We start from the raw sequence: 18,891 nt of genomic DNA on the forward strand, positions 1-18,891 counted from the left end.
CAAATTGACAACACATTAATGACGTCGATTCGATCGTCCCATTTCACGAAAATTATTTGATTCTTTTTATAAACAAATTGTTAATTAAATGCAAAATAATTATAAATAATATCGTATCTAAATATGAGAAATAAAGCTATGTTTTATTTTAATACATTTCATAGTACTTAATCGTCAAAATTTACACAAATACAGAAATTTGTTACGGCAACTGCGAAACGTATTTATACTGGGTTCCTAAGTTATTGTGTCCATAAAAATTGTAGTTTCTTGTCAAAATCTGTTTGATTTTTTGTTTTTGTAGACCCAACTTAAAAGTTAGACGAAAAAGCTAATTAAAGTCTCGTAATTTGATATGTGGAAAACGCTTCGAAATTTCTAAGAGGCAGCCAGAGCTCCAGTGGCGCAATTGGTTAGCGCACGGTACTTATAAGACAGTGTTCGTGAGCAATGCCGGGGTTGTGAGTTCGAGCCTCACCTGGAGCATATTTTTTGGGAGATTAATCACTTTTTCATAACGTACAAAATAATTAATCTTCAAGTATATATATATGTATATAATTGGAATCTCGGAATCGGCTCCAACGATTTTCATGAAATTTAGTATATAGGGGGTTTTGGGGGCGATAAATCGATCTAGCTAGGAATAATTTTTAGAAAATTTCATTTTCATAGAATACCGAGCAAAGCTCGGTCAAATAGCTAGTATTGTACTAAACTAATAATATGTGTTAACTTCGATGTATAATTATTTATATGAAAACTTGTCTTTACGTAGAATAAAAAGTTTAAAAATATGGCTTGAAACTTGAACATTTCAATTTTGAAAAAAATACAATTTTTGGGTATTTTCGGAATTCGTATGTTACAAACAAGGTTACAAACATGGGCGTACCGAGGGGGGGGGGGGGGGGTAGGAGGGGCAGTTGCCCCCCCCCCCCCCCCCCTGGATCATGTTAACGTCCCTACTAAGTATATTATCTAGTAGGTACTTTTATCTATACGAGTAAAAAATTAAGAACGAATTTTTGCCATTTGTTTGCATTACAATATTTTTACAACTAAAAATTATTAATTTTTTTTCTTTATAAAAATTTACCTTATAAAAATCTGATTTGCCCCCCCCCCTGGCCCAGAACCTGGGTGATTTGCCCCCCCCCCCCCCCCCCCCCCTGGCCCAGAACCTGGGTACGCCCATGGCAGAGTAGACAGAATGATACATGGTTACAAATTACAATCTATACCATATAATATTATAAATGCGAAAGTATCTCTGTCTGTCTGTCTGTATCGCTTTCACGCCAAAACCACCGAGCCGATTGTAATGAAATTTTGTATACAGATAGTCTAAAGCCTGAGAAAGGACATAGGCTACTTTTTTACTAAAAAAAAAAGGGTTGTAAGGGGGTGAAACTGCGTAAATTTGCTCAAAAGTCTTTCTATAAGATGTGGTATCATCCTACTTTCAAGTTTCGATTTTTTTCGATTGTTATTTCTGTTCTACGTTATTAAATAACTCAGTACCGTACTTTATCTATGCAGTGACGTAACCTTAAACCTATCAATGATAAATAGTTTATGGGTAAACTTGTGTAATTGGGGGGCTAATTGCTAAATAAGCTTTAAAATTTGGTATAAAATATAAAGTTTAATTAAAAAAAAAAATATTATGTACACACTGCACAACTGTTTTGATTTAAGGGTTACCAGGGTTTTTTTTTTATAAAAGCTTTTGACACCAATTTTGTTGACATCGCGCGCTATAAACTGAAGTCCACGCGGACGAAGTCGCGGGCAACAACTAGTAATTTAATAAAAATTAAACATAGCAAGTTTAGCATGTCATGTAAACTATATTGCCGTAAAAATATTTTAGGCACCATGAAATAAAATGTTACAACAATCATGGGCGTACAGAGGGGGGGGGGGGGGCAGGGGGGGCAGTAGGCCCCCCTGGACCATGTTGACATCCCTACTAAATATCTTATCTAGTACTTTTATCGAAAATCTAGTACTTTAATAGAAAAAATATCTAGTACTTTCCTAGAAAGTAGATATTTTTTCTATGCCATGAACATAATATACCTAAAATAATTAACGTTTTTTATATTAAGTATATTATTTCATAGATTTTATCTCCATTCAGATGCTTAACGCGCTGTGGTTGTTGCAACTACGTAAAATGGGTTTTTTAAATAAGGTTTTTAGTAAAGGAAATGTCATTATTTACCTAAGTATATTGTCCTCATATTGCTAATCTTGCAGGTAAGCTCAGTTCTGCAGCATATGCAGTCAGAAAAATTAGGGAAATTTCTGATGAAGACACGGCAAGACTAGTTTATTTTAGATATTTTCACAGTAGAATGTCTTATGGTATCCTTTTATGAGGAAACGTAGCCGACATCAATACAATTTTTGTGCTGCAGAAGCGAGCTATACGCTCAATTTATAAAATGTCAGCTTTTGAATCTCAGAGAGAAAAGTTTAAAGAAATCGGTATTCTAACTGTTGCTTCTCAATACATTTTGGATAATGTATTGTATGTTAAAAAGAATTTAACTAAATTTAAAACTAAAAGTGATAGTCACGGTAGAAACACTAGAAATAGGCACAAGTTGGAAATACCAGTGATCAGACTTAGCAAAATAAGTAAATCTTTTAAAGGTCAATGTATACGCCTTTACAATAAAATCCCGGAAAACGTTCAAAATCTATCAATTAATAAATTTAAAAAAGTAATTAAAGAACGTTTGTGTGCCAAAGCCTACTACTATACGGTCAACGATTTCCTAAACGATAGCACATCTTGGGAGTAGGATGGCTGCTTCTACATTTATTATATGTGACTTACAATTGTGTATTCATATTGTATAGATTAAGTATTTACATTGTAAATTTTATTTTTTTTAAAGACATATTTTTTACTAAAAAGTGGCCCCGTGCGAGTTTCTTACGCCGGTTCTTCTCGCCGGGTTAGTTCCCGAACCGGTGGTAGGCAACATGTAGTTCAACGTTCTGAAAATATTTGATTAAATTTTTTCAGAAATATACGCAAAGGTACTTATATCAGTACACAACTTGAATTAAATTAAGAAATTTAAAAAAACCCCCGCCAAACAACTTTAAAAAGTAATGAAATAATATATTTTACTGACTTTAAGTTTAAATAATTCCTAAGTGTAAAGTGATATTTTAGTCCATAATTATTGTTGTCACGGTGTGTCGGGGGACCGCCAACAGTGTCTTTTGCATTTTGTATCGCCATGTCACTGATTGTCTCGATTTGGTTCGCTGTGACCTGACCCTTAAACTATAATGTTATGTGAAATCAAACATCTACATTAGCGATCACCTTGACAACAATTATGGACTAAAATATCACTTTACACTTAGGAATTATTTAAACTTAACGTCAGTAAAATATATTATTTCATTACTTTTTAAAGTTGTTTGGCGAGGTTTTTTTTAATTTCTTAATTTAATTTTATTTCATGCTTTTTAAACTAGTGTTGGCTATAAGTGCAGAATAATTCCTATCAACAGGATCATATTATATTCCAGTGAATACCATCTAGGAATGTCCTTTTGGATGAGGCCGTCAATATGGGTCCAAACATGAAACCTCCACTTTGGGTTCATATGGAGCTCGGCTCCTATAGAATCCAGGTGATGCTGCAGCAGCAGCATGCAAAAATTTATTGGTTATCTACTTCTTACTGGTTGTCGCAATTAAAATGAGCCCAAACACGAAACCTCTGCTCTAAGTTGGCGAGGAGTTGGATATCCTATTGATTGCCAGGTGATGCTGCAGTACCAGGTCAACTTTCCATTATTATGTGTATACGTATATTGTATATTCACAAATGTCACGAACTAGAATGAAATATAAAACCCATCAAACGACTACAAGTTGCCAACGGCCTTTCATGAACCAGATAAACCCTGATTGTTCAGCACTGAGCAAGCTGATGATGATGAACTATAGCTAAGAACACTCTCGATCATGTCAGCTTTCAAACAAAAAAACGGTGTGTCGGGGGACCACCAAGTAAACTACAACCTACAACCGCCAAGTCGCTGGTTACCTATCTCGATTCAGATCGCTGTGAATTGATCATTATATGTCATTATACTTGTTAAGTGAAATCTAACATCTACATTAGCGGTCCCCCGACACACCTTGACAACAATTATGGACTAAAATATTACTTTACACGAGTTAGGAATTATTTGAATTTACAGGCAGTAAATATTATTTCATTACTTTTTAAAGTTGTTTTGGCGGGGGTCTTTTTAAATTTCTTAATTTTATTTTATTTCATACTTTTTAAACTTGTGTTGGTTATAGTGCAGAATAATTCCTATCAACAGAATCATATTCTCATGATTACCATCTATCAATGTCCTTTTCGATGAGGCCGTTAATATGAGCCCAAACATGAAACCTCAACTTTGGGTTCATACGAAGCTCGGTTCCTATAGAATCAAGGTGATGCTACAGCAGCAGCATGTAAATATTTACATTTGTAGAATATCGTAATTACAAGAATATGATTGTGTTGATAGGAATTATTCTGCACTATTTAAACCAACACAAGTTTAAAAAGTATGAAATTAAATTAAGAAATTTAAAAAAAACCCCCGCCAAACAACTTTAAAATGAAATGAAATAATATTAACTGCTTTTAAGTTCAAATAATTCCTAAATTGTGTAAAGTAATATTTTAGTCCATAATTCTTGTTAAGAGGATTCCACACCGCCATTTTTTCCATACAAACGCTGTCCCCTGTTTCCTCCCTGGATAATGCTAGTAGAGTTATAATTTTTTTCCTGAATATCTAAGGCCACTAATACAATGTCCCTATGTTTTCTTTTTTTTCATAATTTAATTATTAAATAAGATATGAACGTTCAAAAACCCAAAAAAATGGCCAGATTTTCCACTGTGTTCAAACGTCCAGAAAACAGATTTGGATAGATTATACAAAAAAAGCAAAACATAGGAACACAGCTCAAGCCTTTTTTTAATCTTTAATGAAAAAAGTACTTAAATCGGTTAAGTTTTGGAGAAGGAATCAGGGGACAACGAATCGTTGATTTTCTGGATTTTCTACAGTTGTCTCTATCGCGTTCTGCGGTATAGGCTTGAGGTAAGGGAGACAGCTATAGATATAACACGTACTTTTTTTTCATTTCTCTAGCCGCTGTGGTATCCTCTTAAGGTGTGTCGGGGGACCGCTAATGTAGATGTTTGATTTCGCATAACAAGTTTAAGGATCAATTCACAGCGAACTGAATCGAGATAATCAGCGACTTGGCGGTTGTAGGTTGTAGTTTACTTGGCGGTCCCCCGACACACCTTGACAACAATTATGGACTTAAATAATACTTTACACGAGTTAGGAATTATTTGAACTTAAAAGCAGTTAATATTATTTCATTACTTTTTAAAGTTGTTTGGCGGGGGTTTTTTTAAATTTCTTAATTTAATTTTATATGGCTAAATTACACACTTTCTAGAAAAGACAAAAAATGGTATAATATGTGTCGTAACCTAATGTAAACGATTTGATATATTTGATTTGTGTAATACTAAAAACAAAAGATTTTTACTCCTATTTTCTATTATCAAGGCACGCGGCGAGCGCGTAATCGCCACTGTACAAGGCGCACTGATATGAATGCTATTTTAATGTCTTAACGTCGATATTCGTACTGACAGACATCGACCTGCTAATTTTAGGGACCACTGGGCCTTAATTGATGCTTTGTACTTTATGTTTCGGAAGCTTAATAAATACCTAAATACATTATACATTAATTACCTACTATTATTTACCTTCACAATAATAATTATTGTCATTGAGAAATTTATTATAGGTATAGACCAGGGGTTCACAAACTGGGTGCTGCGGCGCCCTGGTGCGCCATGGAAAGGCAAGAGGGGCACCGTGAGTCGATTCTCCATTATTATCCGAAACCACAAATATTATAAAATAAAATTGTTATGTTATGAATTATACAAAGCAGGCAGAAGATTTAATACTTGTTTATTATTATTTACCTGCTTAACCTTACTACATATAATAATCATCAAAGGTGTTTTTTTTTAAAGAAGGCAGGTTGCTGTAGCCCTGACGTCACTGCGACCCATGAGGATCTATTGTGACTCCTTCGCACTAGAGTATCATCCCCAACCCAATACTGCTCATAAATTGAACGATATGGTTGGGGTTTTAAGTGCAGCTTGACTATGGGAGAAAATAAAAACGTTTTTATTAACTAGGGCCATCTCCAGGCTTTCTAGTGAACGACCGAGGATAGCGAAGACTTCAGCCTGAAACACGGCCGCAAACTCCCCCAAACAGGCGTATTTGCCTTTTGGTGGCCTGCCTCCGTAGAATCCGGCTTCCGCACGGTTGTCTTTCCGAGTTTGTTTGGTTGTTGACGAGAGTGCACCCGTGATTATTAGACATGCCAGTCTCTGTACGCCGTTTAGTCTTTTATTACAGTTTACTTGTTCAGCCTTTTTATGCCACACTGCGCAGCCATATGTGGTAATAGGTCTCACTATGGCTGTATATAGCCATAGCATTGCCTTCGGCCGAATACCCCATTTAGAGCTGACAAGCTTCCAACAGGAACCCAGAACACATCTATCCTTTTTCGTAATATACTCGATGTACTTATTCCAAGTGAGTCCTTAGTCTAGAATTACTCCTAGATATTTGACATCACCCGCAAACTTAATAGTTTTCCCGAAGAGTGTTGGGGATCTTAGTCCCTCCAACTTCCTCTTTTTGGTGAAAGGTATCAAGACCGTCTTATCAGCGTTTACTGTTAGCTTGACCCTTTGACACCAATCCTCGACGACTCTTAGAGCTGACTGCATCAACCCAGCGACCACCGATGCGCATTTTCCCACCACCATAATCGCCAGGTCGTCAGCGTACCCTTGAGTGTAGTAACCTATGAGGTTCAGTTCCCTTAGTAGCTCATCCACTACCAGGGAGTGGGCCTGATTTTAAATGTCAGGTCCATAATAGTCGATGAGGCTGCCCTATTGTCGAGCGTGGCTTTGATCCATTTCCTAGTTGTTGGATCTATATTCTTTGAAGCCAGGCCATTTGTGATAGAGCTGGTTGAAGTGTTGTCGAATGCGCCTTCAATATCGAGGAAGACACATAACGCAATCTCTTTATCTTCAATTGCTCTCTCAATCCGATCTACCAAGTCCATTAAGGCCGTCTCGGTAGATTTGCCTTTTTGGTAGGCATGTTCTTTCATGCAGCGGCATTTTTGTGAGATAGGTGTCCCTTATGTGTAGGTTGACCACCTTCTCCATTGTTTTAAGCATGAAAGAAGTGGGGTTAATTGGTCTGTGTGACTTTTATCTTCGTCTTTGTCCCCACTTTTGGGTATGTAGGACACCCTTACCTTTGTCCATGCCAATGGGATGTAGCCCCACGCAAAACTTGCTCTGAATATTTTCAGTAGCAGAGGAAGGATAATATCCTTGCCCTGCTGTAGGAGGGCCGGAAATATACTATCCTCGCTGCCGGTCTTGTAAGGCTTGAAACTGTCAATTGCCCAAGTGACTCGGTCAGGCTTAAAGATCACGGAAGCTCTTCTCCAATCGTCAACTGATGGTCTCGTTTTAATAATCGTGTGAGAGAAGGCTTCGTGATTTTCGAGATGGATACTGTTGGGGAAGTGGACGTCGGCTAGTAATCTTAGGCCCGTCGAAATTTTGACAGCCAACCAATCACAGAGCCGAACCGCGTCTTGAGACCGCGTCGCATCTTAAGTACTGACCAAAAATACGGGCCTTAGCGTTTCTTCCGCCGTTTTAGTATAAGTACCATCTGGCCTTTTCAGAGTGCTGGGATGAGAGCTACTAGCTAGCTAGCTAGCTAGCTTTGGCTCTGTTAACTGTTTGGCGCAACTCAGGAAAGAGACCCGAGCTCTGTAGCTCGCGTCTCTTTCCTGAGTTGCGCCAGAGTACCGTTCCACCAAGGTACGTTGCGTTTATTTGACGTTTTCTTAACAGGACAGCTTCTGAGGTAAGCATAATTTAAGCTATGCTCCAGCTCTCCCACCGTTAGTTCCAGTTGTTCTACGGTCTTGACAGCTTTGTTGGCTGCTGCGAGGTTTATCTGCAATTCCTCTCTGAATACACTCCAGTTTGTGGCCTTTAGATTCCTATAAGTTACCTCTTTCCCAGGTGCATCAAAGGTGTTTAAAATATTGAAAAAATATTGAACGTGTAACTGCTCCGTAGGCTGAAAAAGATTGGGAACACCTGCGGGGCTAAAACGGTCGCTTTGGAGAATCATATATTGAATCATAATATGATTCATTTTTAAACTCCACTTTGCGTGCAATTCATATAGTGATGCGCTTTGATTATTGATTGGTCGCCGCGCGCGAGCGCCGCGCGAGAGACCAATCATTGATGTAAGCGAATCACTATATGAATTGCACGCAAAGTGGAGTTTAAAAGTGATTCGCTTCGATTAATGATTGATATCCGCGCGCGAGCGCCGCTCTCGGGACCAATCATTAATCTAAGTCAATCACTATATGAATTGCATGCAAAGTGGAGTTTAAAAATTAATCATATTATGATTAATTGTATGATTCTCCAAAGCGACCATTTTAGCCCCGCTAGTATAGACTATAAACTATAAAGGAATAACCGGTGTATTTAGACATATTTTATTGTTTAAAAAAAGATAAAACGTTCGACTACTATTTTTTAGGAGCCGGAACTTCTACTTACTAAAATAAACAACTCCAATAAATCAATACTATATATTCTAGATGACCCCAGCGTTGGCGGTGGTTGGCGGGGTTGGGTTAAACATGAAAGCGGTGGCGTTCTGTAGAATTTGAGAGCGGACGAAATCTGTGGTGGCCGACTGCAGATTCTCCTTGGCGCCAAACTTGCACTTCACGTAGCCGTACAGATTAGCACCAGTCAGGGTCAGCGCTATTGATACCAGCAGCTGAAAAATATTAGAGTTACTTTATAGTAGAGGAGGGGAGGGTGCTATTTTTGTAGTCAATCGAGCGTCATGGAGACTTAGTAGGTTTTGTATATTAGATAAAACTGATTAGAGCGTTTAATATTATTTAAGAAAAAAAAGGAGCGTTTATATTTAAAAAAAAAATAAGAGCGTTTTTTTATTTTAGTGGTGGGTTCCGAAACTGCAGCCATTTTAAAGTTTTGAAAAAGAAAATATATTCAGAACATTGCTTATTTAAGTCAGTTAGTTATGAATATATTTTAGACAGCAAGGACTAAATCATTTAGTTCAGTGCAAAATAAAATATCTGCGAAGCTAGATATAAAATTTCAAATGTAAGTATGTTTCTATGTTTGTGTTCGCATATCTCCGGAACTACAAGTCTGATTTAAGTGTTTTTTTTGTTGTACTGGGTATTATTCAGCTTAGGGAACACTACAAGTTTCACCAAAATCGGTTCTGTAATTTTTGAGATAAGGCAATTTTTAACCGACTTCCAAAAAGGAGGAGGTTATATGTTCGGCTGTGGATATTTTTTTTATTTTTTTCATTTGTGTATTTTCAACAATTACTCCGCCGTTTGTGAACCGATTTTCGAAATTTTTGTTTTGTTGTATTAGGTTTCACTCCAATTTGGTACTATATTCACAAAAGTGGTGACCTGATGATGGGATCCATGAGTAATCGAGGGAACTCCTCGAAATTTATATGGAAACATTTGGTGATTTTGGTTTTATAAGAAGAATCCTAAGCATATGCTACCAAAACGCAAGATTTTGCACCGAGGTATACTATGGTTCCGAAGATACTAAGAGAACTCCGGATTCCTTATAAATACAAGTTTGCGGGTTTAGGCGCTGTTTTAAGAACTGAAAGCATATGCTACTATACAAATTACATTCATCATCATCATCATCATTACCACGTCAGGGTCACCAATGTCACCAAAATTAAACATAACAAATTCAGCCTTAACTCCAGAGCGTAAGGCACACATTTGACATTACTTTGAGAAGTAAGCTGCTTCTATAATACAAGTACATGCATGTCTCCGAGGGATATACGTGGGAGAGCCATGCTTCGGCACGAATGGGCCGGCTCGACCGGAGAAATACCACGTTCTTACAGAAAACCGGCGTGAAACAGCGGTTGCGCTGTGTTTCGCCGAGTGAGTGAGTTTACCGGAGGTCCAATCCCCTACCCTATTCCCTTCCCAACCCTCCCCTATTCCCTTCCCTTCCCATCCTTACCCTCCACTATTACCCTGTTCCCTTTTAAAAGGCCGGCAACGCACTTGCAGCTCTTCTGATGCTGTGAGTGTCCCTGGGCGACGGAAGTTGCTTTACATCAGGTGACCCGTTTGCTCGTTTGCCCCCTTATTTTATTTAAAAAAATGTCTCACTTCCATGCAATTATAATTCCATACGCGCCGTTTGTATTACTTTGTAAGTAATACAAACGGCGCGAAATCGCCGAGATATTATTTACCTACTATTCTGGAAAACAACCGAATTTCAACCTTATGAATGAGAGATAAAAATGATGGAATGAGCGGATAACGACTTAACAGTAGGACTACTCAACCACGGATACCGTAGTGGGGGAGGGGAGGGGGGTAGCCGTCCCCTTAAGGGGGGGTTCGGGGGGCGCAGCCCCCCGCCAAAACAAAAACAAACACAATCCAGAAGTCCAAGAGTAGGTAAGGTTAGGTTAGAACTTAGACCACAACACAGAGGGAGCCGCGCGAGCGCAGCTAGCGTGCTGCGGCAGCAGCCGGCGACCGTCTTAGGGTTGATCCAGATCGCAACGCGACGCGTAGATGCATTTCTTAATTAGTATGGATTTGACAGATTCGCAATACGTCTGACGCAATTGAAATCTGTCAAATCCATACAAATTTAGAAATGCATCTACGTTGCGGCGGCGAAGAATCAACCCTTACTTTCGCTTTATAACGGTACGGAACCCTCCATGGGCGAGTTCGACTCGCACTTGGCCGATTTTATTATATTTTACCACCTCATTGTTTAAAAAACTGCTTAGAATAAGATTTCTCACTGACAAATTCCGTAACCGCTCATTCATAAATTTGTACCGCTCATTTAATAATTTTACTGTTCAATAATGTTTTCAATGATCCATTTCATTTTTTTTTACAACTCATTTTTGTTTACTTTACTGCTTAGTTTTAACTGCTAAACTAGTTATTACACGTGCCATTTATAATTTTTAACTTTCCAAAACTGCAATTTACAACTGCCCCTTTAAATAAGTGCCTTATGATATTAATATTTAATACAATAAATAAGTACATCTTCTTATCTTCATAAATTATTTAAAATTCTCGTGTCCTTACTCCTTACTCCTCCGAAACGGTTTTACTGATTATACTCCTATTAATCCTTCGACCGTGGATTCTTGGAAATCTATTGTTATTGTATTGTGTCTCGCTCACCAGTGAGCTTGTAATAAGATACAGAATAATATAGTGTATTAATTATTCTACTACGTAACTAAAAAGAATGAAATTATTATTTTTAACAAAAAATTAAAACCGACTTCCAAGGTAAAAACAATAATAACATACTAATTATAATATGAACTAAAAAGTATCTAAGGCCTCTTGGATATCTCTAGTGGCGCGGCGAGTGGCAGATTCAGGCAACACGTGGGTGTCAGAGTGCGATTAGCTGTGAAATACGGTTTACTAGTTAAAAATGAAAACACGTTGAAAACCTTAAAAAGTGCTCTGAATAAGGAAAATATGGGCGGTACGAGGTACTGTTGTGTTGCAGGGTGCAAAAAATCCCAATCTCGGATTCGTGAATTAAGGTTTTATTCGTTTCTGAGACGGAATTGGGAAACGTATCGAAATCAACATGCCGATTATTAATCATGCTTAAATCTAAGTCTCGCATGAATATTTCTAAAATATCACGTGCAAGTTATTTTTAATACCATTGTTTTATGTATAATAATATATTGTAATTGAAAAAACGATATAAATAAAATTATTGTCGGTTCAATATTTATTACTAATTCCTTCAATATTCACTTTCGCATTTATAATATTATAATACTAATATACTAATTACCTATTGATATTACTAATTTACTAATAATATTATAAGTGCGAAAGTGTGTCTGTCTCTTACCTCTTAACGCCTAAACTGCTGAACAGATTTTGCTGAAATTTGGCATGGATAACTCCATAATATATACTTAGGAGTCCCGAAAAAGGACATTGACAGTGGCGTAATTATAAGATCCGGGGCCCGTGGCAAATTGATGGGGCTCTATCAGTAAAAATCGTCACGTTTATAATAAACAATATTATGTACTTAAACATTTTTGCCCATTTGGGTCGGGGGCCCGTGGCATTTTTCCAGCAAGCTATATTAGCTTTCGATAAGTACTGATTTTCCGCGGAAAAAGTCTGCGAAAATATTATGAAGTCCACAATCAATAATAATTTGGTTTACTTTACTTAAATATTACTATTATTTATATTAGTATTAGTATTACTTAAATATACACGATCATGAAATATTCTTTCAAATTCATTGAATATGATTTTTTACTTTCTATTTATTTATTTGTAAGATCATCTTCTTAGTTATTACTAAAAACAGGTCGTTTACCTAATTAAAAACTAATTCCGATTTTGCACCGAATTTTGATTTTAATCCGAAAAGATTTCGCACCGAGATATACCTGGTATACCGTGGTTCGGAAGGTACTGAGAGAACTCCTGATTCTTTATAGATATAAGTTTGGGAGTTTCGGCGTTGTTTTAAGAACAGAAAGCATATGCTACTATGCAAATTACATTCATCATCATCATCATCACTATTCACTACCATATTATACCATTTCATAGTCTTTTAGATCGAGACTCGAGTTTGTCAAGCGATAATTTTAAAAAATCTATACCTACCTAATATTATAAACCTGAAGAGTATGTTTGCTTGAACGCGTCAATCTCAGGAACTACAGGTCCGGTTTAAAAACTTATCTCAGTGTTAGATAGATCATTTATCGAGTAAGACTATAGGCTATATTATATTATCACGCTAAGACTAATACGACCGGAGAAACTCAGGAAAATGTGGGAAAAACGGGGGAAATTATTTGAAAGGGCTTATCTCAAGAACTACTGGAGCAATGTTTCTGTTATTTGGCACAGATAAGAAGTAGACCACGTGAAGAATCATAGGCTACCTATTTTTTGTGTACTACTTTGTCTGTGAAATATCTCATTTACGCGGGCGAAGCCGCGCGGAACGTTATATTTTGCGTGGTCACGACATCACGCGTAAACGGCTGGACCCATTTTGTTGAAATTTGGTATAAAGATACTTTGAGTCCCGAAAAAGAACATAGGATACATTTTGTCCTGGAAAAATGTACGGTTACTGCACAATATACTTTTATGATTTGCGCGTAAACTATTGAATCTATTTTGATGGAATTTGGTATGGAGATACTTTGAGTCTTGGGAAAGGACAAGGAATACTAATTTTGTTCCGGAAAATGTACGGTTCCTGTACAATACACTTTTATGATTATCACCAAAACCAGGGCTTCCCAAACTGATTTGTACTGTGACGCCCTTGGGACTTTGCCATTTCTTTACGACGCCTCTCAACCAACCAACCAAGAATACTTTCTAATTTTAGAACTAGCCTACCCAACATAGGTTATCATAAAACACTATTTGGAAATTTATATTTTTATTAGGAAATAATGACCAAATCAAAACACAAGCACAAGCCAGCAAGGCTGGCTAAAGTGAAGGATGCGCTTGCTTTTCTGAGCATAGCTTCTGAAATTGGGGATATCTAAGACTGCCCGGGATGTATGAAAGACATAATGGGCGAGGCGTTTACTCGATTTGGTTGTGTTGACATGCGACGCCTTTGGGACAATGTTAAACAGTTAGGGAAGCCCTGGTCTAAACTATTTAATCTATTTTGATGAAATTTGGCATGGACATTAGAGATACTAATTTGAATCTGGGACAAGGAATGCCTTTATCCCGGAAGAATGTGCGGTTCGGTTCCCACACAATATACTTTTCTGATTTGCGCGTAAACGATTCAAGCGATGTACGGGAACAACTATAAACTAAATTCCACGCGGACGAAGTCGCGGGCAACAGCTAGTAATATAATAATTATACAGTATAAATTGTAAGATACATTGTGTTTTCATGCGATGTCCAAGTCGATCTATTTATTTAAAACGTAAAAGATTTTTAATATTGATATGATAATAACTTACGTAATAACTTGAGATAGCCTATAGCCTTCCTCAATAAATGGGCTATCTAACACTGAAAGAATTTTTTAAATTGGGCCAGTAGTTCCTGAGATTAGCACGTTCAAATAAGCCCATTCAAATAATTTCCCCCGTTTTTTCCACTTTCCTCTATTTCTTCGCTTCTATTAGTCTTATCGTGATAAAATATAGCCTATAGCCTTTGTCGATAAATGGGCTATCTAACATTTAAATAATTTTTCAAATTGGACCAGTAGTTCCTGAGATTAGCGCGTTCAAATAAGCCCTTTCAAATAATTTCCCCAGTTTTTTTCACACTTTCCTCTATTTCTTCGCTCTTATTAGACATAGCGTGATAAAATATAGCCTATAGCCTTTCTCAATAAATGGGCTATCTAACATTGAAAGATTTTTCAAATCGGACCAGTAGTTCCTGAGATTAGCGCGATCAAATAAGCCCTTTCAAATAAATTCCCCCCGTTTTTTCCACACTTTCCTCTATTTCTTCGCTCTTATTAGTCTTAGCGTGATAAAATATAGCCTATAGCCTTCCTCGATAAATGGACTATCTAACACTGAAAGAATTTCAAATCGGACCAGTAGTTCCTGAGATTAGCGCGTTCAAACAAACAAACAAACAAACAAACTCTTCCGCTTTATAATATTAGTATAGATAAGATTGTTTAGTTTATTACGCTCCATGCGATTGATGCTAATGCTTTTTAATCGCTTGACAAACTCGAGTCTCGATCTAAAAAACTATGAAAAGTATAGGTCTACCAGAATCTGATGGCAAATTTTAACGGAAGATTTTCAAAAAACATCCTTGATTATTGGATAAATTTTTATATTTGTATGTTTCACACACAGAATAAGCCGCTCACACACAGAATAATCTCTGTCTGTCTGTCTCGCTTTCACGCCAAAACTACTGAACCGATTGTAATGAAATTTTGCACACAGATAGTATAAAGCCTGAGAAAAGACATAGGCTACTTTTTAACTGGAAAAAGGGGTTGTAAGGGGGTGTTTATGCGTAAATTTGTTCAAATTAAGTAAGTTCCAAAAACTCATAACAGATGGCGTCAAGAGTCGCCTAGATCGCGCTATCGCTTGCTCATATGTATTTCTATAAGAGATGTTACCATGTTGAGCTAAGCTTCTCGATTCTTTCGATTGTTATACACGTTATTAATTAATAACTCACCTACCAACTTAGATATCAGAAACAACAGCGCCAAAACTACTGAACCGATTGTAATGACATTTTGTACACAATAGTCTAAAGCCTGAGTATTTACTGAAAAAAGAGGTTTTAAGGGCATAAGGGGCTGTTCATGCGTAAATTTGTTCAAATTAAGTTAGTTCCAAAACTCATAATAGATGGCGCCAAGAATCGCCTAGATCGCGCTATCGCTTGCTCATATGTGTTTCTATAAGAGGTGGTACCATGTTGGACTAAAGTTTTCGATTCTTTCGATTGTTATACACGTTATCAAATAACTCACCTACCAACTTAGACATCAGAAACAACAGCATACCAATAATAAATATGTAGTAAATAGTTTATGGGTAAAGCTAAAGTTGTGTAATGCAGCTAAGTTGTGTAAAGCTAAATAAGCTTTAAAATTTGGTTTAAAAAAGTTTAATTTAAAATAAAAAATTATGTGCACACTACACGGCTGTTTTGGGTATTTTGATTTAAGGGGTACCAGGGTTTTAAAAAGCTTTGACACCAATTTTGTTGACACCGCGCGCTATAAACTGAAGTCCACGCGGACGAAGTCGCGGGCAACAGCTAGTAGTGCTATACACCAAAAGAAAATTTTTGAAAATCGATTCACAAATGGCGCAGTCATCGTTCAACATAAAAAAACGAACATAACACCTCCCCTATTTTGAAAGTCGGTTAAAATTACAGCCTATGTGTTATTCTGATGTAAGTATAAGCTATATTATTGTTGTAAAATGGCAGCCATTTTAGTTTTTCTCGGGCTTTCACACTAATCTGACCAGAACTGCTCTTGTAAATATCCTATGAAGATAAAAAAGGTCTCATTTGATAGCTAAATTTGTGGACTACGCTTACACAGGCAATATGTTATAAATTTCGAGGAATTACACATAGAAAAATCCAAGTGTAAGAAAAAAAATTGTGTATTTTTTATTAATGGTTTTTTGTAAAAAATCTAGCACATTAAAGTGGTTTTTTTTTATTTTTAAAAGATAGAGAAAGTTTTCATCTCCTAAAATTCTTTTACTTCAATGTTATATATATTAATATTATATATATATAAGATTATTTTGATGTATGGAGGAAAACAAGTAAACAATTTTGTTTCTCTGTAAAATAAGAGTTTAATCACTAAAAGTAAAATTATAAACAAACTAAATACAACAATAATATAATAATATCATACCTGTAAAATAAGAGAAACGACAATTACGTTTATTGTTATTCCTCCGATAAAATATTAAAATATTTTTAACACAGATCGTTTCTCTTAAATAATTTTTTCATTATAATAAAATTGTCAACTTACTTCAAAATCAAATAAATCATACTTTCTCTTTGGAACTTATACCAGCCTACTCTATAAAAAGAAACACCTAAGAGGTAAACTTACATCTCCCCCCTTAAGGAGAAAAAAAAAAAATCAGCTTTTTTTTTACATCACTAAATCTAAAGGCCTACATAAGTCTAATTTAAGTCTAACATAGGTACAGGAATCATTTTAGTCACATGAAATAGGTTTGACTCAGCTTTTCTATGACCTGTATCTATTTCATATATAGAACTCGACACTTTCTTTACAATCCTAAATGGTCCAATATAAACTTCATCTAACTTACATCTATTAAGTCTATTTCCATTCTCAACATAAACTAGATCTCCCACATTAAAATTACAATGCTTCCGATTCTTGTCAAATAATTTCTTGTTGTAATCATGGGACTTTTTTGAATTATCCAAAGCAATTTTTTTGTCATTTATCCAACTCTCACTCGTTAAGTTATTTCTAAATTCCTTTGGTAAAATCATTACTTTTTCTGTTCCATACAAAAGATAAGTTGGAGAGAATCCTGTAACTGTGTGAACAGTCTCATTATATTTTTTAACACACTCCTTAGCTATACTAGCCCAAGCTCTTTTCTTCTCTTCTTCGTTAACTTTGCATCTTATCTTATTCACCAATGTTTGATTCAAACGTTCATTTAAGCCATTAGAAAAAGGGCAGTTTACTGCTGTAAATACCAATGGTATATTTCTGTCACCAAGAAATTTTTTTAATGCAATTGAATTGATTCCTGGATATTGATCGGTCAAAATCATGCCTATTTCTTCCGTTTCCACTATACTAGATAAAAGTCTTATGAAATCATTTGCTGTTTGAGTTTTAGACGTATGAATAAATGCGAATCTACTAAAATGGTCAACTAATAAATGCAAGTATTTTTTTGATGATCTCGAACCTCCAAATCCGCCTATTGTATCAATAGACATAATCTCAAAAGGTCTTGTTGCTGGTCCTAGATGAGACATAGATCCAAATCTTTCATGTCCTCTTGTTTTATTTTTTATGCAAGTTTCACAACTTTTGCAAATCTTTTTAATATTATCTGATAAATTTCTTATAAAATAAAATTTACCAATCATCTTTTGCATTTGGTTGATTCCAATATGACACATATTTTCATGAACATCTTTCAAAAAAGTTAAACTTAATTCTTTTGATAAAATTATTTTATCTCTTTTTCTAACCCTTTTGAAGTACACATTATGTTTATTTATTAACTTATCTTTTTGTTCTTGTACTTCCTTATTAATTTCTTGATCTTTCAATATGTCTTCAATGCTTATAAGATTGACAACTCTTAGTTGTTCATCAGTGTTTTCATCTGAATTCAGCACTGGATTTCTACTTAAACAGTCTGCCTCTAAATTATTTTTCCCAGGAGAATAAACTACATTAAATTCGTACTGTGATAGGTAATAGGTAAGATCCCCTAATTCTTCGTCCGTTCTTGATTTTAAATTCATATTTTCCAAAGGTTTGTGGTCCGAAAAAACAGTAAATGGTCTTCCTATTAGCCAATATTGCCAAAAAACCACCGCCTCTTTTATCGCCAACAATTCCAAATAAATAGCTTTCTTTTTCTTCTGCGTTTCCGTCAATTTCTTCGAAAAATATGCTACAGTTTTTTCTTGTCCATCTGGCTGTATCTGTTTTAAGACTGCACCAACTCCTTCTATGGATGCATCTGTATAAATGTGTATAGGTAAATTTCTGTCATATATCTCTAATATTGGTTTAGAGCATAATAGATTTTTTATAGTGTCAAAAGATTTTTGGCATTCATTGGACCAAACAAATTTTTGGCCTTTCCTTAACAATTTATGCAAGGGGTCCAATATAATAGCCTTTCTTGGTATGTATTCATGGTAGAAATTTATTTTACCAAGAAACTGTCTAATGTTTTTTTGATTTTTAGGAGTAGGAAAGTTTTGTACGGAAATAATATTATCTTTTAAAGGCTGCACTGAATTATTTTGAATGATATGTCCCAGATATTTGACAG

At 35.9% G+C, this 18,891-nt stretch overlaps 1 protein-coding gene and 1 non-coding gene across 3 annotated transcripts in view; one reads left to right on the forward strand and one right to left on the reverse strand.

The window, feature by feature from the left end:
• Positions 1-394: 394 nt before the first annotated feature.
• Positions 395-486, forward strand: Trnai-uau. The gene is given in 2 exon segments: positions 395-432; positions 451-486. It is a non-coding gene; the product is annotated as a tRNA-Ile (tRNA).
• Positions 487-8,800: 8,314 nt separating this feature from the next.
• Positions 8,801-18,891, reverse strand: part of LOC121739162 (uncharacterized Golgi apparatus membrane protein-like protein CG5021) — a 42,276-nt gene continuing 32,185 nt past the window's right edge. For both annotated transcript variants that reach the window (XM_042131507.1, XM_042131506.1), the window contains exon 6: positions 8,801-9,009. In XM_042131507.1, the coding sequence (XP_041987441.1) occupies positions 8,821-9,009 (189 nt within the window). In that variant the 3' untranslated portion in view covers positions 8,801-8,820. The remainder of the gene's footprint in view (positions 9,010-18,891) is intronic.

Source organism: Aricia agestis, chromosome Z, assembly GCF_905147365.1.
Source record: "Aricia agestis chromosome Z, ilAriAges1.1, whole genome shotgun sequence".
Classification (NCBI taxonomy): Eukaryota; Metazoa; Arthropoda; class Insecta; order Lepidoptera; family Lycaenidae; genus Aricia; species Aricia agestis.